The sequence below is a fragment of the Xiphophorus hellerii genome, chromosome 10 (genome assembly GCF_003331165.1).
Source record: "Xiphophorus hellerii strain 12219 chromosome 10, Xiphophorus_hellerii-4.1, whole genome shotgun sequence".
Lineage (NCBI taxonomy): Eukaryota > Metazoa > Chordata > Actinopteri > Cyprinodontiformes > Poeciliidae > Xiphophorus > Xiphophorus hellerii.
In genome coordinates, this window is record NC_045681.1 from 1,288,055 (window position 1) to 1,314,132 (window position 26,078).

The window sequence follows — 26,078 nt, forward strand, 5'->3', positions numbered from 1 at the left end:
AAAGAATTTCTGTTTTTATTTTGATGTCATAGAAAGTAGAGCCACAAATATCCAGCGACATTTTTAGTCAGAAACAGCCAAACGCATCCTGCTAATTTCTAAGTTATTTTTCTTATAAGAATTCTAAGATCAACCTCAAACTTCTGAGTTTTTACTAGCAAATTTCAAACCTCAAAATTTCTCAGTTTTTTTCTACAAAAATGTCTCAAATTAAACTCTGAATTTTTGAGTTTTTCTCAGAAATTTTTGATTCCTTATTTTTTCCCTCCCATATTTGAAATGGTTGCAAAATGTCATCATAAAAAACATTTCATATATTAATAAAATAAAATTGGGCCAAAATGTTAACTTACTGCAAAGATTAAGAGAAATGTCACGCAAATTGTTTCGTTAAAATATTAATTGCTTAATTTATCGCTGTGGAGGTAAAGAAGAAATAATTCACAATAATATTATTTTTGCATTTTCAATTGAACAGAAAAGCTACATTTTTGGCCCTGATGACTTTAAACTTGAGGATTTTGGTTCTTGGTGTAATATTTTGGGCTGTGCGCCGCAGCAGCTGAGTCATCGTCATGGTTACCTGCAGCCTGGATAGCCGTGCACATGTCATCAATGCGCGCGTGCAGCCGGTCGAAGACGCGGACCAGGTGGCCGATGGCGTCCTTGCTGAACAGCATGCGGTCCTGCAGGTGTAAGCTCAGCTCCTCCTCGCCGCTCTGCTCCAGCGCGGCCAGGAAGCCCTTCGCATTCTCGCTGAGCGGAGGAGGAGGAGGCAGCGACGCATCTGCACACAGCGCAGGACTCATGACGTAAAATAAACCGACCGGATTCAACAATCAGATGCTTGGAGTTATAAATGTTTTTTCCCCTACAGAAAAAGCTGCCGACCTGTTTTTGGATCAGACGGCGGCTCAGTCGGTGGCGTCAACTCGTCTCCTCCAGCAGGGGGCGCCGGCTGCTGCAGCTCGCCCTGGTGATCTTCCTGCCGCTCCTCCAGCTGGAGCTGCTGGTCCGTCGGGCCGGCTTCGCTCTGGGCCTCTGGCAGCGGCGGCGGAGGAACCGCTGAGGTCGGCAGGGTCAGAGCGACGCCATTTTCCTCCATCGCCATGGTTTCCGGAGGCGGGGCCGAGGGCGGGGCGGGGGCAGACGCCACATCTGGCTCGATGCATTTACGCAAAACTTTGACGTTATTGTCCAGCTGAGAACCAGACAGGAAGATTAAAAAACATGAGAAAAACATTCAGCTGAAGACAAACAACAACTTCCTGCTTCATTTCCAACAGAAAACGTGACATTTTAGATTTAACGAAACGACTGTTGAAGCAGATGTAGGTCACATGTTGATTAAAATAAAATCACTTTTTAGCTCCTGCTGCACCCTGGGTGCATACACTGCAAAAACACAAAATATTACCAAGTATTTTTGGTCTAGTTTGAAATAAGACTAAGTTAACTAACTTACAAGTAACTTTTCAGCCAGATATAGAAGCTTATTTTAGCCGATAATTCCTCAATTTCTAGTTTAATTGACAGATTATTTCACTTATAACAGGATATTTTTCACATATTATTAGTGTAATAATCTGTCAGAACTTTTTCATTAATATGATGGAATCACTGACTCAGAAAAAGCTCCTATACTCGCCTGAAAAGTTACTTGTAAGTTGGTTTTATTTTATTTGAAGTGTAATATATTATTTACAATAAAAATGAGACCAAAATGCTGTGTAAGATTTTGGGACAATAAATGTTATTTCTATTCTTCACCTAGATTTGAATTCATAAACTCTGACCCGCTCCGGCCCAAAATGCATCACTCCTACCTGAGACCAGTACCGGTTGACAATCAGCAGGGTCGTGTCGTCCGTAGCCTGCCTCTTCTCCAGCTTTTCTATTTTCTCTCGTAACTCGTCCTCCATCGCCTGCCTCTGCTCCAGTCGCTCGCACAGCTTCTTGTTCTTAAACTGCAGCACCTTCATGTCCATTTCCTCCTGCAAAACAGTCACAAAAAACAGTTGGAGCAAAATGACCTGAGGAAATAAATGTTATTCTGATCTCAGACATTAATGGGGTTTATTTTTTTCTGCATTTGTTTTATTGATTGTAGGTTTTTGCTTCTATTTTCTGTAACTGCAGAGTTATTTGTTTGTAGCGTTTTATTTGTGTGTGTGTGTGTGTGTGTGTGTGTGTGTGTGTGTGTGTGTGTGTGTGTGTGCATGGGTGTGTGTGTGTGTGTTTTGGGGTTTGGTTCATGTGTTTGTGCTTTATGCAAAAAATATGAAGATAAACAGAGAGGGAATATAAATAAGTTTATATGCAAAACAAAACTTTTGAAATTCTGCTACATGCAGTAACATTCTTATACATATTAAGAAAACATAACTTTTGTTTCTCAGGGGTTTTTTTACTTAGTTTTCTATGTATTTACTAGACATGTCACAATAACAAATTTTGCTGGACAATAAAGTGTCCCAGAAGTTACTGCGATAAACGACAATATTGTTGCTTTAAGAACATTTTACAGTAACATAATGTAATTAGAACACATTCTCAAAGAATAATAAACTTTATATTATAATGAACATTTAACTGGAAGACATTTGAAAGTAGCTGAGACCAAAACACCAGACTTAAGACTTTTATCATCCATCTTTTGGTAGAAAGAAAATAAATGATACAAAATGAAAATTATTGAGTTCATCCTAATCGATTAATTGCTTATTACTAAGACCTAGCATTTAATATTGAATGTTTTGTTTTACGTGTTGCCATTTGCAACAACTTTTGCTCATATGTGCAGGGGGGGGACAGGCAGATTTAAATGACAATAATGACTGGAGCTACAGAAAGGACAGCGGTGACCCACCGTGGAGGAGACTCCCGCTATGCGGATGGGCTCAATAAGCGTCGTGGTGGTTTTCTCCTCTTTCTTGCTCTTTTTCTCAGGTGGGCCAGGAGGACTGTCCCCTCCCGAGGGCCGCTTCCCTCCCCCGGCACCCGACATCTTTCCTTCACCTACAGAAGAAACACACACAAAACCATTCAAATTCACTGTTACTGCAGTAATGCAAACACAAACCCAAATCATTTAATAAGAACAAGAAACTTTATTTTACACAAAACCTGATTAATCATAAACTAACTCCATGTTTTTGATATTTCAGTTTGACGTTTCCGCTGAATTTATCCTAAAGCTAGCTCCGGGTTAGCCACACAGCTCCTTTTGTGTGGCGCAAATACTCACTTATAATCCCCGTTTTCATTCACTAATTATTAATACGGCTATAAAGCATTCGGTGGAAATGTTTTGCAGTAACAGAAATAAAAGCGAGCACAGCCAATGAGGAATATCGATGCTACACACCTTCGCCAGCAGCGACTGGGAATATAATTCAGGGGGACGCAACCGGAAATGACGACAGAGCGTCTTCGTCGGCTACGTTTTAAACGGCCACATAGAGCCATAGCGCCACCTAGGCTTCACCATTCTCTTCGTACCGTATAACTTTATATTTCATACAAATAAAAACAATAATTTTATAAATTTTTAAATATAGTCACTTAAACGCAACAAGCTAATTTTGTTTGTAGTTTTGGATCTCTGGAACGGATTCACGCCCTGCAATCTCATCTCCTGCCACATGGGGACAGTGTCACTACATCCAGTCGAAACCGGCGAAAGACGATTTTGCAGGAATTTGACCAGAATGTAAACATTGCTCCGGACCTGGTAGGGAGATTTATTCGGTTTCAGAGCTGCCGGATCACAAACCGTCATGGCTTCCAGCGGAGTGGATCTGTTAAACTGACTGGACGTCGTTTATTTGACCGTGTCCTGTTTTAGCTGCTTCCTGTTCGGTCAGTAAACCTTCCAGACCAAAATGATAACTGGCGTATTTCTTAATTTCCTTCTAAGCGGTTGAGTGTTGTGTTAGCTGTAAACACGTGAAGGGTAAAATCTGCGTATCGGGATTATTGTAAAACAAAAAGAAAATAAGTGTTATCAGGAGTTACCGGGGTGGAAAACCGTGACACGTGACGTGAGTTTGTTGTTGCTATAGATTCACATCATGACCAAGGACATCGTTCTTGGAGATGAATTACCTGACTGGGTGGGGGCGAAGGAGTTCTACCAGAAGTACGACCCCAAAGAGGTGATCGGCCGGTGAGTCCAGCTGAGCAGCAGGGGGCAGGACTCAGCGTCCCGCCTGGTGGCGGAGGGAACATGATGTACTTTCCGGTGTGTGCTGCCTCTGCAGGGGGGTGAGCAGCGTGGTGAGGCGGTGTGTGCACCGACACACCGGCCAGGAGCTGGCCGTGAAGATCATCGAGATCACAGCCGAGAAGATGACGGTCCAGCAGCTGGAGGAGGTGAAGAGCTCCACCCTGAAGGAGATCCAGGTCCTCAACATGGTGAAGGGCCATTCCTCCATCAGTAGGTTCCATTCAAACGCCATCAAAACATGGAAAAACTATTTCTGTTATCTTTAGAGTTCAACCAATCAGTCAAGTTTATTTGTATAGCAACAAGTGCTTTACATCATAAAAACACAATATAAAGACAGAAGACGCCACACAGTCAACAATTGAGAAAATCAGTAAACATTTTACATTTTATCATCATTTCACATCAAAATGTTGGTCAGTGTCTCATTTATTATAATCAGAGGACCCAAAAATTATACTCAAGGAAGAGTAGAGCTCCTTCATCATATCTTTATTCAAGTAAAAGTGAAAAGTAGAGAAATCCTTCAAGAGTAAAAAGTATTTGGCAAAATGTCAATTTATCAATCATTTAATATTTAAAAGTTACATGATCAGACTGACCAAAATATAAAGTGGAAATGTTAGCATTTTAAGAACCAAAATGACGATAATTCATATAAATAGAAAAAAATAATAAAACCAGGGAAAAGGACATTTTTCCCAAATGAGTTTCTTTCCAAAAAAACAAAACAAAACAAAACCTTCGGAATCTCAAGCAGAAACTGCAGCTGTGTGTCTGAATCTGGTGAGTTTCTGGTTAAAACATGTTTGTTTCTCATTCAGTGGGTAGAAAATCCAGAAATTTCACTCCCGTTAAGGTAGAGGTACTTCATAATAAAATTACTCAGGTCAAAGTAAAAAGTACAGCCTAGTAAAAATATTCCTAAAAGTACATTGTTTACTCAAGTAAATGTAAATAGTTACTACCCAACTCTGCTAATTACAAGCAACACTAATAATAGCAGGTATGTTACACGCTTAGCGTAGCTTTGGTTTGGGGCCCCAGTGAAAATCTGCTCAGGGCCCCATAATGCTCTGACCGGCCCTGCTTTTAACGCTTTCTGTCTGTTTGGTTTCCTCCAGTCACCCTGATTGATTCCTACGAGTCCACAACGTTCATATTTTTAGTGTTTGACCTGTGAGTATCAAAACAGAGAAATGAAGTGGGAACATTATTTACATGTGAGAATATTTTCTAGATTTATGTTTGTTTTTACGGACAGAATGAGGAGAGGAGAGCTGTTCGACTACCTCACAGAAAAAGTGACTCTGAGTGAGAAGGAGACCAGGTGAGCGTCTCAGAAACATTTACTCCCTTTCTAACAATAAACGGAGGCAAAACAGGATGCAGATAATATTATATACACCGATAAATGTCTTAGATGTAAATGAGTAATAAAATAAACAAATTGACAAAAAATAATAAATACATAAATTAATAAATAGGTAACATCAATATTTTAAGTATTGTCAACTTTAGTTTTTAATATTGTCAGTAACATTTAGGGCTGAAGTGATTAATCGTGATTAATCGATTATTGACAAAATCAGCAACTAATTTAGTAATCGATTAATTGTTAATTGGACATAAAGAAAGGCAATTTTCTAAAAGAATAATCAGAGCTGTAATTAAGCCAAAATAGTACAGAAATATAAACATTTTGCATTTAAGATGAAAAACTTATTTTCCATTTAAAAATGTAATTAAATTATTTGTTTATTTAATGTTTCTAATATTGTATAAAAAAAGTTTAAGTGGTTAAATTAAAAATCTGCAGAATGTGCCAATATCCGATTAATACAAAGAGTAATTAATTACTAAAATAATTGTTACTTGGTATGAAGATTTGAAAAATAAAGAAGTTTATGAAGTAATAATCCTAAAATAAATAAATAAGGTTTGAAAAATGTTTGTGAATTAAAGCAACAAAGAGATAAATGATATAAAACAGCAAATAAAGTTACAAAGTTAAACACAAAACAATGTGAATTAATTGAAAATACAAAACAATAAAATAAGCAGTAAAACTGATAAAATCAATGCAAATAAAAGTTGAATAAAAAGGAAAATAAGTAAATTAACTAGATAAATATGTAATTAATAATTAAAATCCATCAGCCTCCAATGATTTTCAATGGAAACTATAAGCTGTGATGTAAAAACCAGAGTTTCATAACTTCTCCTTTAAACTATTGATCAGCGACGCAACATTTCAGTTTGCCTCTAAGAGTCAAACTGCTCCGTTAATAAATCCAGAAGGTCACCGGCTGTGACCTTGATGAAAACGGGAAGGTCGTTTCAGAAGGGGAGTAAAGATGGCCGCTTGTTGCTCCACTGGACCCTCAACATTTATCTAATTACAGGAAGATCATTTATTTTGGGTTTCATTGCTGTATGTAAACTTCTGACTGCAACTCCAAACACCAGTAATAAAGTATTTTACTTTATGCATAAAATAATTAAATATAATGAAGCACAAAGTTTCTTTAGATGTTTTTTAACTGAAATGTTTATATTTTTGTACAGTTTTGGGTTCATTACTGCTCTGACTGGGTTGTTCTTTCAGCAAATGTTTTTTTAAGAATGTTTAGTTAATTAACACGATTAATCGTGTTAATCGTTCCAGCCCTAATGGTTACGATAGCTGGTTGATTCTCAGACAGTGAATGGGAAGCATGAGCCGGTGTGTTTGTGTCACCAGGAGCATCATGCGCGCCCTGCTGGAGGCGGTGCAGTACCTGCACTCCCTCAGCATCGTCCACCGGGACCTGAAGCCAGAGAACATCCTGCTGGACGATCACGGACACATCAAGCTGTCCGACTTCGGCTTCTCTGTGCAGCTGCAGCCTGGAGAGAAGCTCAGAGGTAAACTGGAGATCCCGCCCAGCAGCTCAGACACAGAAAAACTGATTATTTTATGTCCTGATGCTTGTCGGAAACGCTTTGTGTTCTTAAATCAGAGCTCTGTGGAACACCTGGATACCTGGCGCCTGAAATACTGAAATGCTCCATGGATGAGATGCATCCAGGCTACGGGAAGGAGGTGGACCTGTAAGTCTGCTTTTCTCTGCAGCGTTTCCCTCAGCTTCCACTCACTGCAAAAACACAAAACCTAACCAAATATTTTTATCTAGTTCTAGTGGAAATATCTTATTACATCTGAGATACAACAAAATTAACTTAAAGTAACTTTTCTGCAAAACTTAGCAGCTTGTTTTCAGTCAACCGTTGATGAAAAAGGTCAAGTTTTACTGCCGCCGTTACCTAGCAACCCCAGCCAAGCCCAGCCCGTTACCTAGCAACCCAGTTCCAGGTCCACTGGCAGATTATTTCACTTATAACAAGATATTTTTCCCACATTATAAGTGAAACAATTTCTTGCTGAAAACTTACTTTTAAATTAGTTTCGTCTTATTTCAACTGAACTGAGATGTTTGGTGTAGATACAAGACTAAAATTACTTGGTGAGATTTTGTGTTTTTGCAGTGCAAGAATGGAAATAAGGAAGATTTTGAATGTTAGCATCTGTGCTAGCACTAATATGGTTTCCACTGTGTGTATTGAAGTAACTTTGGGGTTTCAAAATGTCTGATTATTTCACTTATTCATGCATTTTCATCAATATTAAGGAATTATGTACTAAAACAAGGTCCTATATCTTGCTGAAAAGTTACTTGTTAGTTTTGTCATATACTAAGACGTTTTATAAACTAGATAAATTAGCCGGAAGGTTTTGTGTTTTTGCAGCGCTAACCTCTGTGTTTTGTCCCGACCGTAAGCTGGGCCTGCGGCGTCATCCTCTTCACGCTGCTGGCCGGCTCGCCTCCGTTTTGGCACCGGAAGCAGATGCTGATGCTGAGGATGATCATGGAGGGCCGGTACCAGTTCAGCTCCCCCGAGTGGGACGACAGATCCGACACCGTGAAGGACCTGGTGCGCTCCCGTCAGACCAGCGTGGTTTTATCAGAAAGCGGTTTGGTTTTTAACATCTGTGTCAACGGCTGTCAGATCTCCAGGCTGCTGGTGGTGGACCCGGCGGCCCGGCTCACTGCAGAGCAGGCGCTGGCTCACTCCTTCTTCAGGCTGTACCAGAAGGAAGACGTCCATCTCTTCAGTCCCAGGAAGACGTTCAGGGTGAGTCCCAGCACAGTCAGAAAATCTAGTAAAATTATATCATGAATAATTCTTTAATATTTATTTTGTTTTAGAAAACGCCATGTAGCTAAGATAATATAATACTGATTGTTTTATGCACAAACCTATTTCCTGTTAAAAGGAAATATGTTTCCTTTTTCTTCCTGTTATGTGAAATCAACTCTTTTGAGCTTTTCGTCACGTTATAAAGACATTTTATGAGTTTCAAATTTCTTCTGAAAAATTGTAATAAGTTTTCAACTTTTGAAACTCGGATATGTCCGAGGTTTTTTTCTAGAGAATTTCAAAGAAAATTTCTGAGTGGAAAAAACATTTGAGTTTAGATTTTCTTTTGAAACTCAGAAAATTTACAAGTTTTATCTAGAAAATGTATATAATCAATCTTAAAATTTCTCAATTTCTTTTGGCAACTTTTTGACTCTTCAAACATTTTTCTAGAAAATTGCTGCAATCAATCTCAAAACTTCAGTTTTTTTCCAGCAAATTGTAAACTTTTGAAATTCAGAGGTTTTCTAGTTCTCAAGTTTTTTCTTGAAAATTTCTGAGCTTAATCTCAAAATGTCCTGAGTTTTGCCTAGAAAATGTTTGGACTTTTTAAACTCAGAAATTTCCTTTTTTTCCTCAGACAATTTCAGAGATTAATCAAAAAAATTCTGAGTTGTTTTTTCCAGCAAATTTTCAAACTCAGAAATGTTCAAGTTTTTAACTTGGAAACATATGAGATTAATTTCAAATGCATTTGTTCTTTCATATTTTTGAGACTTTCTGAGCTTAGTCTCTAAATTTCTGAGTTTTGTGGCTGAAATTAATTTTTTTCTACCTGCAGCGGCCGTGACTCGCCGTCCTTCTACAATAAAAGCAGCTTTGTGACTAAACTCTTGATGATGATCTGCAGCGCTCTCTCTCTTCTCGTCTCGTCCAGGTTCTGATCGTGAGCGTTCTGGCCTGCATCAGGATGTACAGCCGGTATCGCCGGGCCCGACCTCTGACCCGGGAGGTTCTGGCCAGAGACCCGTACTCGCTCCGCGGCGTGCGGAAGCTCATCGACGGCTGCGCCTTCCGGATCTACGGCCACTGGGTGAAGAAGGGCGAGCAGCAGAACCGGGCCGCTCTGTTCCAGAACACGGCCAAGATCGTCCTGCTGGGCCTGGAGGACTTTGAGACGTAGAGGCGCTGTAAAACCTGAGCCGTTGCTTTTAGTTTATTTTTATTTAACCGTGTGCATGTTGCTGCCACGTCGTGTTACTGTCTAATTCTGCCGTGCGATTCAGGGATCAGGAAGTGCGACGCCTGAACGCATCGCTGCGAGTTCAAGATGCATCTGTTGATATTCCTTATCTGTGTCGATCCCAGATTGTGACTGAAACGTTTTTTTCTGTTCAGACTTCATGCGATGCACTTTGTAGAGGAGAACATGTTGCACAATAATTTCCATAAGTACACTGTGTATATTTAGACTTTTGCCTGCCAGTCCTTGATCTGCAGAAGGAAATTGGAAATGAAAACATTCAGATGATATTTTTATAGCCTCGTTATTTTAACGCTCAGACTCTTCCAGAGTTGCATATCGGTACTGTAGGTGACTGTAGTTGTGATTCAGGCATTCCTCAACAACGTAACCACTCACTGATGGTAAAAGCAGCAGCAGCATTCCCGACTCTTTGCTTTGATCATTTCCATTTAAAGTGCCTGCTTCAGGATTGTACTGTATGTGAACTCAAACGTTTTACTGACAATAAAACAGATGTTTAAGTAGTTTAATTTAACGTTGGCGCGAGCTGTTCTGGTTATTTTTTGCCTTTCTTGCCGGGTTTGGCGGACTGGGCTCTGCTGCTCTGCTCGGACGCCGTCTCTTTGATGCGCTGGTCCAGTTGCTTGGACACCTGCTCCATCTGCTCCTTGACCTCCTGCTCCACCAGGGCCTTCAGGTCCACGGGGGCTGGAGGGACGACACACAGCGCTCATGCTGTAAACACAGACGGCCATTTTGATAGCCGCCTCTGATAAAACATCTCTAAGAAACCTTAAAATTATAGATGCTATCTGTAAACTTACATGTAATTACTAGTTTATTAGATTAAAATTGGTTCCCATCAGAGTGGGGTAGCAACTAGTCACATTTACTTGAGTCACTTTTTTAAATGTACTTTTAGAAGTAAAGATACTCCTAAAAGTACATTTCAGGTGTAAAATGTACTTTTATTGGAGTAAAATTTCTGGATTTTCTTCCCAATGAATGAAAAACAAACATATTTTAACCAAAAAATCACCAGACACACACACACCTGCAGTTTTTGTTAAAGTTTATGTTTTGCATCAAAAGAAACTGATTTGGAAAATTTTTATTTTGTCTGATTTAGTTATTTGTTATTACTTATATGAATTAAATAATTTTGGTCATTAAAATACCAAAATTTCTGCTTAACTTTATATTTTGATATTAACTTTATATTTAATATTTTTAAATATTAAATGATTGATAATTGGATCAATTACTCGATTGACTAATCACCTCACTTTAGACCTTTTTTAATGTTGTCGTTTGACCGCCATCCAGCAGAGGGCGCCGCTGGTCATTCCTAACCGGAGCCAGTTGAAACAAAGATGGCGGCCAGACCGGAACAGCAAAGCCAAAGGGTCCAAACAGAGTCCCGTGTGGGATGTAAAATACATTTTGTGCGGTTCTGTGTTGAAATCTAAACAGTAGATAAACTCCACAGGGGACAACAAAGGAAAATTATAACAAGAGGTCAATAAAAACGGTTCGAGATTTTTTTTAAATCTCGTTTTAAGAACGAGATTTTGAGGATTGTAATGAGTTAAATCACTTCATGGAGCGAAGTGTTAACATTCCTTCTAGCAACAGACGGTATTTCTGTATGAAAGTCTCTGTTCATGTGGGATTAACTTTCACATTTTATCCGTTTCATCTTCTATTTTTCTATTGAGCACCTCACGAGGTTCCTGTTTTTCTAAATATAGTTTAATATTGTGAGAAAACCACAATTTTCTGCTTATTCAGGCAGTATTTAATACAACTGACAAAAATGTTAACATTTAATTCTGTTTTTTATTATTCCTATTATGAAAAAGTTTCCCTTTATTATTAAAAGACGGTCGACCCTCTCGACTGAAGAAAAAACTCAGTTTTTTAAGAAAATTGCCACTTATCAATTTATTGTTAGTGATTGATCAGAATCCACGAAGGTCTGAAAAATCTGCCACTGTCCCTGTTGTTCTGCCAGCAGATTATTTCACTTATAACATGAAAAGTTTCCTTCAGAAGTACAAATTTTATTATTCCGAGTACTAAGATATTTGCACTAGAAACTAAAAACACTTGGTAAGATTTAGTTTCACAAATCTTCATCAGAGTTTGTAGTAAACTGTAAAAGTCATTTTACCTTCTGCAGTTTCTTCCTCCATGGCCAAAGTTTTCTGTGCCTCAGAAGAATCGTCCGCTGTTTTGGATGAAAAGTTTTTTATTATTATTTTGTCTCCAGTTTTGATGCAGGTTAAACAGAGATTGTTACCTTGTGCAGCGGATTCGTCTGCAGCCAATCCTTCTCCTCCCTTCCCAGAATAAGTTAAAAACAAATCAAGTTTTACCTGTTGGGAGATTTAAAAAGGAGAAAATAATTCAGTGTCAACTTTTCTCCACATATTGTCATATGAATGAATCAAAGAAAAGAAAATATAAATCTCAAACTTCTTTTAAAATGTGTAAGAATATTTTGATATTTGAAAACAATTTTTTTCTTAAAAAAAGGGACACACCAAATTTGTAGAAAAACAAGATTTATTTCTGAGTGTGAAAAGTTGTACATTTGCTAGAAACTTTCTTAATTTCAAAGAGTAAATGAAGTTTATTCTCAAAGATTTTCTAGATAATCGTGACTTTTCAAACTCAAAAATTTCCATGTTTTTCCCTAGAAGATTTGAGTTTTTCTAGCATACTTGCGACTTTTTTCTGAATTTTCCTTATTTTTTGGGCGGGGGGGGGGGGGGTTGAAAATTTTGAAATCTCAAAATTTCTGTTTTTGCTGGCAATGTTTTACTTTCCATGATTTTTTAAAAAGAAAACCTGAGCTTTTTTTAGCAAATTTTACACTTTTCAAACTCAGATATTTTCATGTTTTTTTTTCTAAAACTATCAGATTTTTTGGCAGAATTTATTTATTTATTTCTATCTACAAAGGCCCTTCTGCCATCCAACAGGACCGATTTTACTCCACATTGGGAGAAAATCATCAAAGTTTCCCCACTAAAACAGACCTTTGGGATTTTCCATGCTCCCATTGAGCTGAACGGACGTTACCTGCGGGGTGAATATGTACTTGTAGAGTTTGTCGTGCCGCAGGTAATGGTCCTGGATGTAATTTAAAACGCAGTTGGCCTCCTCCAGGCTGAACAGCTTGACGCTGAAGGGAGGTCTCTGTTGGAAGAGAGACGAGCGCATCAGGAGGGAACGCGGCGGTGAGACGCAAATGTTCAGCTGCGACTAAAATAGGCCTGTTGGTGACACACACCCTGACCGAGTGACACAGCAGAAGATCGTTGCAGTATTTGTGACAATGCTCAGAGTTGTTGAGAGGAGTTTCTGCAAAATGAAGAAGGATATTTTCCTTTACTTAAAACTAACCTTAAAGATGCTGTATGCAACAAATACGGTTTCAACAAATATGTTTTTACATATTTGGGTAGAGTACCAAAAAACTACAGCAGCACCTCAACATACTCAAAGGTTTCCATCCAAAAAGAACAAAAGTATTTGGTCAAAAGTCTAAAGTACTGAGTAACTGATCAAATGATCAATTATTTAATATTTAAAAATGACATTATCATCAAACCAAAATGTAAAGTTAAGTGGAAATTTTGGTATTTTTTTAAGGACCAAATTACAATAATTCGTATAAGTAACAAAAAATAAAATCAGGCAAAAGAAACATTTTTCTAAATCAGTTTCTTTCAATAAAAAAACTGATGAAACCTTAACAGAAACTGCAGCTGTGTGTCTGAGTCTGGTTCATTCCTGGTTAAAACATGTTTGTTTTTTATTCAGTGGGTAGAAAATCCAGAAATTTCACTCCAGTAAGAGTAGAAATACTTCATAATAAAATTATTCAAGTATAAGTAAAAAGTCCGGTGCGTGCCGTGGTGGCGTAGCGGTTAGCGCGACCCATATTTGGAGGCCTCGAGTCCTCGACGCGGCCGTCGCGGGTTCGACTCCCGGACCCGGCAACATTTCCTGCATGTCTTCCCTCCTCTCCTTCTCCATTCCTGTCAGCTTACTTTCGTAAAAGGGACACTAGAGCCCACAAAAAGACCCCCTGGAGGGGTTAAAAAAAAAATAAAAAATTTAATAAAAAAAAAAAAAGTAAAAAGTCCAACGTGGTAAAAATACCTTTTGAGGGTTTTTTTTAACAAAAGTTACTCCAGTAAATGTTACTCATTACTACACAACTCTGGTTATAAGACAGATAAATGGTTTTCCTGTAAGATAAGTTGTCTCTCGACTTTAACACGTTTAGCAGTGTACAAGGATGATTGAAAGCGCTAAGCCCCGCCTCCTGGCTCTGATTGGTTGTTTTTGGTGCATTTCTTCAGAGAGGAGGTGGATTAGAGCGATCTGTTCTCAGATTATCTGACTCATCACAAACTGTCACAACACTGAGACAGATCTAGCCAATATGTAAACAACATATTTTAAAATAAAAGTTACAAACTGCCCTATTTTCAGTAGATATTTAACCTAAAATATGCAGTACAGTGTATGTAATGCTTCATAATAAAAACAGCTGAGTTTTGCTCACCAATGTTGGCCTCGTGGATGGACTTGATGATGGAAACCAGTGCAGACGTCTGCTCCTTACTGAAGCCCTGCTGCCTGCAGAAAAGCACCGTTTGGACGTACAGCTCCAGCAGGACTCCTTTCTTTGGCTCTGGGAGGTCGACAGCCAACACGCTGCACAGGGCGCTGCCACAGACCAGAGGAAGCACCGATTAAAACATGGAGCCTCTCAGGCATTCAGGACCAAAGGATGTTTGACCGTAAACAGAAACACCTTTCCAGATCAGGAACGGACTGAATTTGGTCAATGACCTCCATGTCGTGGAAGCTGATGTCTGTCCTGGGAAGAACAAATCCAGGGTTAAAACCTGACGTTGGGCGATATCTGGCGTAAATAAACCAAAATGCAATGAAGATGATGTCACCATAGCAACAACTTTGCTTTCAGGTCCCGAGGTACCTATGGAGAACAGGAATCTGTTTTTATTACCTGGAAAAATTAAACTAAGCTAAAAATGTTCATGGAGAAACACCGTGTCTCTGCTTATTGTCATATTTTAGGTATTTTGGGGCCCTACTTTAACTTTAACTTTTTAGGTTTTTATATAATTTTTGAGGAAAAAAACTCAATTAAAACAAAAGAACTAAATAATAATAAAAAATAAACGTACAATTAAGATAATAAAGCAGCAGCCAGCTGGCTACGTGAGGAGCTTACCTTAATATTAGTGTCCATTTTATTGCTTTAATTAACAAACTGCAGCAATTCAGAACTAAAAACAAAAAACTGTTAAATACTTATTTGCTCATAAACTTAAAATAACCGTTTAAGATGCCAAAAAAGAGACATAGGGTTTGCTAAATGTTAAATATTTGGATTAGAGGATCGAAAACAGACCGCAAAGCTACAAACACGCATCTGTGAGTTATTGGTAGCCTAGCAACGGCGCTAAATCATTTTCCGGTTTCCGGTAACTAAAACCGTCCCCCAAAATATTAGCATGTAAAGAAACAACACTATGGTTTTATGTAAGTAGACACACAAAGAAATTATGAATAAACACGACGAGGACGTAACATATCCACACAGAGCACCGTGCTCACTGCTGCTAGCAATTTGAGTCCGTGGTAACCTAGCAACAGGGCTCAGTCAGTTTCCGGTTTCCGGTCTAGCCTAACTAAAAACTGTTCCCTCAAAATATTAGCATGAGAAAAATTAATAAAATATTTTTTTATTGGGGCCCCCAGACAATGTTCAAAGGGGTGGCCAGACCAGGTCAGGAAAAATGTTAAAGTAAACAATAAAAACATATTTTAAAAAATCAATAAAAAATGGCTTCACCTCAGCAGAACTGTGTGTCAAACCAGTGGCGGCACCAAGGGGTGGCCGGGAGGGGGCCATGGCCAAACCTGGTAAAATGATGGCCGTTCCTTGAGAATCATGTTTAGTTTATGGAAAGGTCATTACATAATCATCACACAGAATGAAATATTTCCAGGCTTTATATCTTGTAACTTTGGTGATTTCAGCTTACAGAGACTGAAAATATTCAGTCTCTGAAAGTTGAGTGGAAGGAAAAAATGTGAGATAAGCAAAGGATAAATGCTGTGTTTAGAGGATTTTGAAGCATAATCCAGGCAAGAATCTTCAGGACCATCAGAAAACATAACATCCAGAACCAGAACTCACAGATGAGTCCTAACTCTGGAGGAGCTGCACAGATCCACAGCTCAGGTGGACCAGTCTGTCTGCACGACTATTACCTGTACAGTTCACAAATCTGGCTTTTATGGAAGAGTGACGAGAAAAAAAAGCATAAGAGATTAATTTTCAGTTAACCATAACAAGGCAGAGAGGAACCTGTCTGTCATGGTGGTGGCAGAATCATGATGTGGGAATGTTTTAGATCAGCGGTGTCAAAAAAAACCCTCATTGAATATAAAATACAAAAATTCATTTATTGTAACTTTTTTCTCCCTGTTATTTACTGTAGTTTGACCTGCTCAAAAATAAACAAAACTTTTATTGAATCTGTAAATCGTTGAAAACATAAAAAAGGCTTTTGCCTCATCAAAAAAAAAAAAACAGATAATTGCCACAAGTTTCTGGTTCAGTTCTTTTCTGTTTTGCTGGCCCAGTTTTTTACTTGTCATGAGCGGACAAAAAGAATCATTGAAACGGCCACAAATGGCCCCTAGACCACACTTTGGACACCAACTTAAACTGGATTTTTAAACTCAGAATGCGGTTTAAGTTGGTAAATAAACCTCAGGTAGAAACATGCACTTCTAATTCATTTCTAATGACCTTAATTACACTTTAAAATGCCAAATATTACTTTATTTCTATTTGATAAAAGCAGAAATTTGAATTTTCTTTGGTTTCGCAGTAAAAACATCTCATGTTTTCACAGTTGACTGATTATTTTTCTCTCTTGCTACCATTTGTTATCAAGCAGATGTTCCTGTTAAATCCTTGTTATCAGTGTGAGAGCAGAGCGCTTCATGTCATCCCTTCGCATCATATCAGAGTTTTATCACCACAGATGAAAACGTTTTATTTAAAGAAACTCCTGCTATCAGATGCTGCAGAGCCGCTCGGCACTAAAGATCAACTCATCTCTGGTTGCGCAACATAAATATTTCCATCAGCGCTGCAGGCCAGGAGTCGAGCTGCTAATTAATAAAAATAGGTTGCAGTTCTGCTGCGGCGAGGCCAGATGAGATGTTTCCGACAACCGAACCCAAACGCAGCAGAGATGACTGTTATCGCTTTGACCTTTGACCTCACAGCAGCAGAATGCATTCAGGTTATTCTGAAAGCTGCTGTCAGGTTTTTATTTTCCTCCAGACGGTCGTTCTGAATCGTTTGGTCGTTTTCGTGCAGACGGTCTCATGGAACGCTGCAGCTGAAGATCTACAGAATCAGAGGTGCTAAAGGAAGCCGTGGGCCTCGGGGTTTTTTATCTGAGCATCGCAGCAGCAGCAGCAGCAGCAGGGCTGGGCGTTGCGGCGTTGCGGCGCTGTGGCGTTGCACAACAGATCCTCTGGTCCTGCTGCAGCAGCCACCGGGGGCCCGACAACACCCAAACTGAGGAAAACTGAAAAAATATTATGATTATTTTTACTGTTTAAAAAGATCAATCAATTATTTGTATAGCAATTTCAGCAGCAAGGCATTTCAAAGTGCTTTACATCATATCAAACACAGAAACACAAAGCAACATAGAATCAATAATCAAAACATGACATTAAATCAATAAATTTGTAATTGATTACGTTTCAATACAATCCTAAACAGGTGGGTTTTTAGTGGAGTTTGCATCCATAGAGGTTTACCTGTTACACTACTACTGCGTTATATGGAACAAAATACCTGTTGCTATTTTTATTCCCACTCACAATCACACAGTTTAAAACGATGTAAACAGCATTTTAATGGGCTTCCGGCACCAGGCTCCGTACAAATCTTTCACTGAATTTCGAGCAGGGACTCCGCCGTCCCTCAGGGATTTTTGTGCAATTCTATGGTACCTGTTAGTGTCTAGAATTTACAGGGTTTGTGTTACGCGCAGTGATGCAGACAATAAGAGAAGATCTGAAAGTTCATCTTTGTAGTCAGGTCAGAGTTAGGAAGAGTAGCCAAACACTTCACTGAAGTAAAAGTAAAAAAGTATTTGGTAAAAAGTTCTGAGTAACTGAGCAAAATATCAGTCATCTCATATTTAGAACTGATCATCAGACAGACCAAAATATACAGGATGTTTGGTATTTTAACGACCAAAATGACAATAATGGTTATTAATGGTAGTTACTAGTTACATTTACTTGAATAACTTTTTTTTAAAATTACATTTAGAAGTATTTTTACTACGCTGTACTTTACTTGATTAATTTTATTATAAAATATAAATTTATTATGAAGTACATATAGACTTCATAATCAATTTTTATTTTTGTATATATATGCTAGCTTCGGGCTCTTGGGGGCCCCCTGGTGATGTGGAGGCTCTAAGCAGCTGCTTAACTCGCATATGCTTTGGGCCAGCTCTGATGTGCCTGACTCATAAACGCAGATCTATTCAGTCTAATTCTATGCTTTACTATTTATTTTACATTAAGTTTATAATTCATAATTAGATTTTTTAAGCATTTGAAAGAAAGTTTGTTGGTGTTTATGTTTGAGGTCAACTTAATGTTTTTGTTTTATTTATTTCCACTGGCTGTTATTCCGACTGAACAGATTAAAGTTGATTTTCCATGTTTCATCCAGCTGTTCCCAGCGCTGAACTGGTGCAGAGTTATCAAATAAATTCATGATTCAGTTCATCTGTGTCTAAAAAAAGAAAAGTTTTAAGCCACTTCAGCTGGTTTTTGTTTTATCAGATCTGCCGATAGTTAACCTCAGATATCGGCATCGGTATCAGAAGTGAAAACAGCGGATCGGTGCATCCTGAAACAAAGTTACGTTTTACAGCAGAAAATCAGTTTCTGTGATTAAACCTCTAACATTTTTACAATTTCCTCCAGCTGAAAGTGAAACGACGCTCAGCGTACTTCAGATGGTAAAATTTGTCGTGACACGTTTAGTTTCATCTCTGCATGTTTATCAGCGCAGCAATCGAAACCAGCCTCACCACATGGTGAATATGGCATGAGACCCTCCGTACACAACAAACATCCACGATTCACAAACATTCATCTAATGAGAGGAAACCCAGCAGAAAGGGCGTTCTCTGGTGAAGTCAGGCTTTCCTGTTAAACCTGAGGCACATTTTACAGTTCAGCTGCTTTTAGAATAAAACAAAACAAACAACATCCTCTTTGAGTGTCTTTGAGTGACGCGGGCGATTGGTGAGAAACGGATCCCCGCCTCCGTCAGTCTGCTTTAAAGCTTCTGCAAACCTCAGAGGGCGCAGAGATCTCAGCCGGCGGCGGCGCAGAGGCTGATGATGACGATGGAGCGCCGGCCTCCTCTGAGGATGAAGCTGCTGATCCTGACTCTCCTCCGCTCCACCTGGTTGCTAGGAGACCCGGCTGCAGGTTTCACTCTGTTTACTACCAACAGAAATACTTCATTAGCTTCAGCAGATCAACGTTTTAAAGCTTTGAAAATGATCAAAATTATGTTTTGAACTGTACTGAACTGTTTTCTGCTAAAAACACAAATTTTAAAAAGTGTTTTTGATCTAATTTCTACTGCTAATATCTTAGTATCTTCAATAAGACAAAATGGAAGAAATATTAGTTTGTTTTAAGTGAATAATTCCTCAGTAACAGCTCCAGTTCCACTGGCAGATTATTTAAAAATGTTTTTCTACTGTAAAAAATGAAATAATCTGCCAGTGGAACTGGAACCTTCTGATCAGTTCGAAGTCATTTCTGATTTGAAACGCTTTTAGCTTAATTTTTTTTATATTTCACACACTAAATTTACTTCTAAAGGTATTAATACGCGCAGTGGAGACTGTTTTAGCGCAGAAGCTAACACTCACAGTCTTCCTTATCAGCTCTTACACTGCAAAAACACAAAGTCTTACCAAGTAATGTTAGTCTAGTATCTACTGCAAATATCTCTAAAAATTAACAAAATAAATTTACAAGTAACTTTTCAGTAAGATACAGGAGCTTGTTTAGAGTTAATTATTCTTTAATATTGATTTTAAAAAGTACTGGTTCCACTGGCAGATTATTTAACTTTTAAGATTATATTTTTTCCATATTATAAATGAAATAATCTGCAAGCAAAACTAGTCATTTTTATCAATATTAACAAATTATGGACTTAAAACAAGCTTCCATTTGCTCAAAATGTAATTTAATTTTATTGTATTTCAGGCGTACTGAGATGTTTCCACCAATAAACTAAACCAGAAATACGTGGTAAGGGTTTGTGTTTTTACAGTGTTTTACTGTAGAATAAAAACACAAACCCTGAACTTTGAAACTTTCTGTAATGTTTTGTTCCAGTCAAATAAAACAACCTGCTTCAATTGGTGAAACTTCATTTTCTAAGTTATTTTTGTCTTATTTGCCCCTGAAATTAGGCCAAATATTCTTGGTAGGATTAAGTTTTTTTGCATTTTAGCTGTTGTTCATTTGTCAAATGAAGAGAATCTTAATAAAAATGTGTGAAACTCTGAGACGGTGGCTGTAGTGGCTCCTGATGGCTCTACTAAGTTTATCTTGTGTTATTTGTCTGAGCAGAGAGGCTGTGAACATCTCAGCGTCTGTTCTGACTTTTCACACGTCTAACGCCTCAGTCAGGCAGAATAAAACACTTTGGTCTATTTCAGACAAAGGTAACGACACGCAGCTGAAACAAACACAAACTCAACCCAGAAATTATTAATAAATCGCTCGGTTACAGCGGCTCTGAAAACCTCTCAGCGTTTCTGCGTCTCACGTCAGAAACGGAAACAAACAGATGTGAAGAAAATGGTGATAAAAATCATGTTTCTGTTATTTTACTGAAGTTTTAGCACCATTTGAAAAAGCATTTCCTGGATTTATTTAGTTTTTATTTTGTCACTTTAAAACAACAATCCAACTCTAACTGAATTTCACATCATAAAACAAACTTTAATATAAGAAAATAACCTGAGTGACTAAAAACAGCTGACGCTCCCTGAGTTGTTAGTCATGACCTTTGACCTATGATGAGGCAGTGAGGCCTGCAGAGCTTCAGATGTTGCTTAAAGATCTGAAACATGAGACAAAAAAACAAAAGAAGTGGAACGAAAACTTTACTGTCCGTCTAATTCAGCAACATTGAGCCGAGTTATAAAAGCTAAAATCGTCAAACTCTTAAAACTTCCTCTGAAAACACTTTTAAATGTAATATTTTAAACACCAAATATGCCTGAATTCACATTAATACGCACAGAAGAAGTCGTGTTAGCGCTAGCGCAGAAGCTAACATTTATCGCCTTCCTTTTCTCTGCTCTCTGCACTGCAAAAACACAAAAACTTACCAAATATTTTAGTCTAGTTTCTAGTGGAAATTTATTGGTAAAATTAAAATAAGACAAAACTAACTTACAAAAAACTTAGGAGTTTATTAAAGGGGAGTTTTGTTTACTAAATATAATAATAATAAAAAAAATACTTTGCAGGCAATATTTGCTTTTATTGTTTGTTTTGTTCTTTTTATTAATTATTTAGTAAGATATTTACTTATTTTTCAAGTAAAATATGTATTTTTTCCCCTTCTTTTCTACTGTAGCAAACTTTTGACGCAATTTTAAGTCCAAATAAATTATTTGATTTCAAATTAAACCTCCAAATGACGGCAGATTATGGGATCGCTGCGACAGATTAACTTCCAGACATTAAAAATCATAAACCAGAATTTTTACCTGCTGAAAACTGGTTGTTTACTTTAAGATGATGAAAGGAGAATAAACTCAGGAACGTTCCCGAAATATTTGGATGGGATTAAGATCACTGAGATTAACTGAAACTGATCAAAATTCACGTCTGCCATCTTTTCCAGACGCAGATTATAATCTGGATTGTGTGAACGATTATCTGTTCACCCTCAACTGTTCCCTGAACGCCTCACCAGCAGCCAGCAACAAAACCTACTGGCTGAAAGTCACCAGCGATTTGGACCAGTAAGTCGGATTAAAGAGCCAAACGGCCCGTCGCCCGTAGCAACGGCGGCCATTACATTTTGGTTTCTTTCTCCACAGGACGGAGTATAAATGTCTGCTGAAAAACACGACGGCCGGCTTCTTCTGTTCCCTCGACAGATCCCTAATGCCCGACGACGACGAGACGGAAAGATTTTCAGACGATGAATATTTTGAAATTTCTTTGTGTGAAAACCACAAAGAAATCTGTGAGTTACTGGAGGAAAATTATGAGCCGGAGTTACACAGTAAGTCGGGATTATTTTAACAAATTTTATCACAACAAACCTTTTCGATTTTACTGGCGTCGTTTATGACAGAGCAACACAAAGCAGAACAGAAATATACGACGCCGTATCAGGGACAGAAAAAGGGAGTCGATTTCTCCCAAAAAACTCTGAAAATTTTAGATTAATCTCAGAAAGTTTATAGAAAAAAAGGTGAAAATTCCTGAGCTCCAAAAGTCGAAACTTTGCAAGAAAAAAACCCTGGAAATTTCAGAGTTTTTTCTACAAAATTTCTGAGGTCAAAGTCTGAATTTTACGAGAAGAAAACTCAAAATTAATCTCAGAAAACTTCTAGAAAAAAATAAAAAATGTTGAGTTTGAAAAGTTGAACATTTGTGAGAAAAAAAATCAGAAACTTTCAAGAAAAAAAACATTGAAAGCTTTACGTCTGAAAAGTCGATAATTTTCAGAATAGAAAAATTGTAAATTTCAGTGATTCAAAAGTCAAATTTTTTGATTCTCTAGTTTTTTTCTAGAAAATTTCTGAGATTAATCTAAAACATTTTTCACAAATTATTAGTTTTTTTTTTACTTTTGGAACCCAGAAACTCATCAAATGATAGTTTTAGCTTCACCTGGTTCAAACTCTGTATAAAGAAATATCCTATTAATACCATTTCTGTTATTTATTTTCTTGCTTACATTATTTATTTACATATTTTAATGCATTTATAAAAAGGGTTAAGTGATTAAATGAAAAATCTTCAGAATGTACCAATTTTTTATTCGATTAATCAATTAATCATTGGAATAATTCATAGAAATAATTAACTGTCATAAAAATGAATTATTATTATTAGTAATTGATTGTTCGTTATAAAAATCCAATAATCGTCAGAATAATTGATAGAATAATCATTATTTGCGGTCCTAGTGAAAGGTCAACATGCTGCTCTACCTGTGGCAGCTCAGGTAAAGCCCTGCTTTGTTTCCTCCGTCAGTCAAGCCCAGCGCCCCCTGCTGCCTGGAGGTCAGTCACAACTCCACCCGACACCACTTCACCTGGAAAAGCACCTATGAGAGTTTCACCGACACGGCGCTGGGAGAATACCTGATGTATCAGCTGCAGTTCCACAAGATGGCCGACAAACACTGGGTGAGATCATCATCATCTGGGCCTAAAATCAATCAGCCATTATTAGTTATTAATTACTGAGACAATACATCAATAACAATATATATTGCAATAGACACATGATCAATATCAGTAGGAAATACGTCTGATAGAATATTTAATAAATAGAATATTCCAGGTTGGTGGAATCAACTGACTCACTCACTCTTTGGTTGCCTAGCAACAACCTGCTAGGTAAGAAGCAGTCTCAAGTCCCCCGCCCCAAACTTTGGTTACCTAGCAACGACCTGCTGAGTAACTGGAGCAGTTTCAAGTTCCCCCTCTTTGCCTCATAACTGCTAAAAAATAAAAAACAAAATGGAGGGAAAACTGGATAAAACTGGAAAGTTCGTCAGTATTTCTGATAATTAAAAGAAAAAACAAATCAATAATTATTGACACTGATATGAAACGTTTATATCATGATACGTTTTTCAGCCATATTGCCCAACTAGCCGAAGAAAAGTTAAACTCGTCGTTTCAGATTGTTACTATGGCAACACAAGAATCAAACAATGAAGATTATTCTTTGCGACACACATTTCCTTTAAACTTAAATTTTAAACAATTCAACATATTTTAATGAAGCTTTTCTGGAACCAAATGAAATCATATTTAATAATAATCTGATTCTCAATAAAGTTTTACAGCTATAATCTGTGTCCAGTTACCAGTGTTGATGTACGGAACCCCGTTGGGTCCAAACGTTTCCTCCAGGTTCTATTTATTCTCTTGTTTCGGTCTTATCTGACGTTTCGGATCCGCAGGATGACTGGATTCTTCTCGTCTGTATGTTTTTTAGCTAAAAGCTTGTAACATCAGCATCAGAACAACACACTTTGTAGAAGACCAGTACTTTGAGCCCGGCACCGAGTACGCTGCACAAGTGCGGTCTAGTCCAAACCAGGGTCACTACCAGGGCCAGTGGAGCGACTGGTCCTCTGCGGTTCAGTGGAGGACGGAGCCGGCCGCTGACGGTCAGATTAAATAATCATTCAGACCGTAGAGCAGAAACCTTCCTGTCTGTTGGTTTTTATGGGTTTTCTTGTGTTTCTGCAGTTTTTAAGGAAAACGGATTCATTTTTAACCTGCCTGTGACGTTCGGCCTGTTATGTGCTCTGGTGGTTCTGGTGCTGGTTTGCTACGGTTCAGTCAGAAAGTAAAGCTCTCCTCATTCTAAATTATTAAAAATGTAATTTTTAAAATCGTTTATGAAGACGTTTTTCTAAAAAAGAACATTTTGACCCAGGTGGAAGCGCAGCACCTTCATCCCAACTCCTGCTCCGTATTTCCACAGCCTGTACAAAGACTGCCAGGGAGACTTTAAGGTAATCCAGAACCTGCAGCGAACTATTGACTAGTCATCAGAATAACTAAAAGAATAATCGATTATTCTGATGAGCAATTTTTAGACCAATAGATTAATCTTTAGAATAATCAGTTATTCCGACGATTAATCGATTAATCAGAATAAAACTGAAATGAGCTCCTTACCGTCCGGCAGAGCTGGGTGGTCACACAGGAAAACGCGGCCGACGTGCTGAAACCAGAGGAGGCGCTGCGGATCGACAGCCTGGTGGAGTGCATGCCGGTCCAGGACTTCCAGTTCCACCAATACCCGGCCCAGTTCCAGCAGCACTTCATGGAGAACCGGGTCTACAGCAACATGTCGTCATCAGTGGACGTCCTGAGCATGTGGGAGTCGGTCTGCGGCTGCGCGGCCCCGCTGCTGGACCAGCGCCGGTCGGTGCGCAGCCTGAGCGGCTACTGCCGGTCCTGCAGCCCGGCGCAGGACTCCGGCTGCTGGCTCTGCAGCGACACCTCCCTGGAGAAGGAGTCGTCCTGGTACTGCAACCAGTACTGCACGCTGAGCTGCCTGCAGCAGGCCGGCTGCGCCGCGGCGGGTTGCCATGGAGACCTGAAGGCCCACCCGCGCTTCTCCGACGCTGGGATGGAGGCATAAACCCAACAGTTTATGAGCTCCATGAGCAAAACCCTGAAAAATATTCACACTTCATCTTTATGGCATCATGTGGCGCATTCATTCATTACCTGACCTGCAGCTGCAGCTGAGCGCCTGCAGGGGGCGACTCCTCCAGGTATTCACTGTAAAAACGCTTCAGTCCGGTCAAAATGACTGCAGAGCAACTCCTAGTTCTCCAAGATTCTCAATTATATTTACATATGGACTTTGACTAGGCTGTTCTGACACATCTTCAAAGTGGGGCGCGAGGGCCGTTTACAGCCCTGGACCGATATGTTAGCAGTAGGAGAAGAAAGTCAGGAAAGAAAGCAAGAAATATGGCCGCTCCTTGGCTCAGCAGCAGTAAGCTGCGGCAGAAACATATTTTAGATATAAAGTGCTTCAAATTAAAGCCACATGTAGGACCTGAAACTATAACCTGAACAAATTCACTTACGTTTGTTGAAAGCGAAGCTAAAAATGTTTGTACGCACCAACACGAACGTCTACATGGGAGCCGCCATGTTGGAATCCCGACTTCGTTAACCGGAATGCGGTTACCATGGTGACGTCAAACCCAACTCAGAGCTACAAGGGAACTTGAACGCAGCATTAGCTCCAGCTATCTTTCCATCAACTCAGCATGATGCTGCCACCACCACGTTTCACAGCTGGTTGTTTTCAGGGTTGAAATGAAAACAAAGTTTATGGTTTTAATGAGGTAAAATAAAAATATTCAAGCTTCTTTAGGGATCTGTAAGGTTACTCTACAAGTTTTGCTTTATTTCATGTATTCTCACAGCTTTTGTTCTGTATAATTTTATGGCACCAATAAAATTTCGATTGCTTGAAAAAGTAATAAAC

General features: G+C 38.6%; 4 protein-coding genes across 14 annotated transcripts in view; 2 read left to right on the forward strand and 2 right to left on the reverse strand.

Annotated features, from left to right (window-relative positions):
* The window catches only part of rnf40 (ring finger protein 40), a 20,667-nt gene extending 16,407 nt beyond the window's left edge, over window positions 1–4,260 (reverse strand). For 2 of the 5 annotated variants that reach the window (XM_032575369.1, XM_032575368.1), the window contains exons 1-5: window positions 3,248–3,281; window positions 2,870–3,018; window positions 1,827–1,994; window positions 892–1,201; window positions 584–787 (exon numbers count right to left, since the gene is read on the reverse strand). In XM_032575369.1, the coding sequence (XP_032431260.1) occupies window positions 584–787; window positions 892–1,201; window positions 1,827–1,994; window positions 2,870–3,018; window positions 3,248–3,266 (850 nt within the window). In that variant the 5' untranslated portion in view covers window positions 3,267–3,281. Of the gene's footprint in view, window positions 1–583; window positions 788–891; window positions 1,202–1,826; window positions 1,995–2,869; window positions 3,019–3,247; window positions 3,282–3,367; window positions 3,488–4,107 lie in introns of those variants that run through there. The other 3 variants (XM_032575367.1, XM_032575371.1, XM_032575370.1) reach the window with 3 other exon arrangements.
* Window positions 3,651–10,191, forward strand: phkg2 (phosphorylase kinase, gamma 2 (testis)). The gene is made up of 10 exons (XM_032575375.1): window positions 3,651–3,861; window positions 4,065–4,168; window positions 4,263–4,438; window positions 5,353–5,407; window positions 5,493–5,558; window positions 6,972–7,135; window positions 7,231–7,321; window positions 8,050–8,203; window positions 8,279–8,404; window positions 9,348–10,191. The coding sequence occupies exons 2-10, from the start codon at window positions 4,074–4,076 to the stop codon at window positions 9,591–9,593; spliced, it is 1,173 nt and encodes a 390-aa protein (XP_032431266.1). The 5' UTR covers window positions 3,651–3,861; window positions 4,065–4,073; the 3' UTR covers window positions 9,594–10,191.
* On the reverse strand, window positions 10,169–19,235 carry cfap119 (cilia and flagella associated protein 119). 6 transcript variants are annotated; one of them, XM_032575376.1, is made up of 10 exons: window positions 19,122–19,225; window positions 14,935–17,317; window positions 14,642–14,676; window positions 14,491–14,556; window positions 14,239–14,402; window positions 12,955–13,025; window positions 12,744–12,860; window positions 11,959–12,034; window positions 11,830–11,886; window positions 10,169–10,364 (listed from the first exon to the last, which is right to left on the reverse strand). In XM_032575376.1, exons 2-10 carry the CDS (start codon window positions 14,950–14,952, stop codon window positions 10,213–10,215), a joined length of 756 nt encoding a protein of 251 aa, XP_032431267.1. In that variant the 5' UTR covers window positions 14,953–17,317; window positions 19,122–19,225; the 3' UTR covers window positions 10,169–10,212. The 6 variants fall into 6 exon arrangements, with proteins under 6 accessions (XP_032431267.1, XP_032431271.1, XP_032431272.1 ...); XM_032575380.1 differs by lacking the exon at window positions 14,935–17,317 and having other exon boundaries at window positions 19,122–19,175; XM_032575381.1 differs by lacking the exons at window positions 14,642–14,676; window positions 14,935–17,317 and having other exon boundaries at window positions 19,122–19,235.
* LOC116727742 (interleukin-21 receptor) lies at window positions 19,138–26,073 on the forward strand. 2 transcript variants are annotated; one of them, XM_032575374.1, is made up of 9 exons: window positions 19,147–19,259; window positions 20,055–20,099; window positions 21,712–21,832; window positions 21,911–22,098; window positions 23,079–23,233; window positions 24,054–24,228; window positions 24,311–24,410; window positions 24,501–24,579; window positions 24,756–26,073. In XM_032575374.1, the coding sequence occupies exons 4-9, from the start codon at window positions 21,978–21,980 to the stop codon at window positions 25,212–25,214; spliced, it is 1,089 nt and encodes a 362-aa protein (XP_032431265.1). In that variant the 5' UTR covers window positions 19,147–19,259; window positions 20,055–20,099; window positions 21,712–21,832; window positions 21,911–21,977; the 3' UTR covers window positions 25,215–26,073. The 2 variants fall into 2 exon arrangements, with proteins under 2 accessions (XP_032431263.1, XP_032431265.1); XM_032575372.1 differs by lacking the exon at window positions 20,055–20,099 and having other exon boundaries at window positions 19,138–19,259.
* The last annotated feature ends 5 nt before the right edge of the window (window positions 26,074–26,078 follow it).

What these genes read in the sequence shown, in the direction of transcription:
- cfap119 (XM_032575376.1), bottom strand. An exon ending in CATCCACGAGGCCAACATTG is followed by an intron (nt 13,026 to 14,238) that starts GTGAGCAAAACT and finishes TTCATTTTGCAG; the next exon opens with AAACTCCTCTCAACAACTCT. An exon ending in GGAGGAAGAAACTGCAGAAG is followed by an intron (nt 10,365 to 11,829) that starts GTAAAATGACTT and finishes TCGTCCCTCCAG; the next exon opens with CCCCCGTGGACCTGAAGGCC.
- phkg2 (XM_032575375.1), top strand. Translation starts at nt 4,074, where the DNA reads ATGACCAAGGACATCGTTCTTGGAGATGAATTACCTGACTGGGTGGGG. An exon ending in GAAGGGCCATTCCTCCATCA is followed by an intron (nt 4,439 to 5,352) that starts GTAGGTTCCATT and finishes GGTTTCCTCCAG; the next exon opens with TCACCCTGATTGATTCCTAC. An exon ending in TACGGGAAGGAGGTGGACCT is followed by an intron (nt 7,322 to 8,049) that starts GTAAGTCTGCTT and finishes CCCGACCGTAAG; the next exon opens with CTGGGCCTGCGGCGTCATCC.
- LOC116727742 (XM_032575372.1), top strand. Translation starts at nt 19,166, where the DNA reads ATGATGACGATGGAGCGCCGGCCTCCTCTGAGGATGAAGCTGCTGATC. An exon ending in AGATGGCCGACAAACACTGG is followed by an intron (nt 23,234 to 24,053) that starts GTGAGATCATCA and finishes TATGTTTTTTAG; the next exon opens with CTAAAAGCTTGTAACATCAG. An exon ending in TGCTACGGTTCAGTCAGAAA is followed by an intron (nt 24,411 to 24,500) that starts GTAAAGCTCTCC and finishes ATTTTGACCCAG; the next exon opens with GTGGAAGCGCAGCACCTTCA.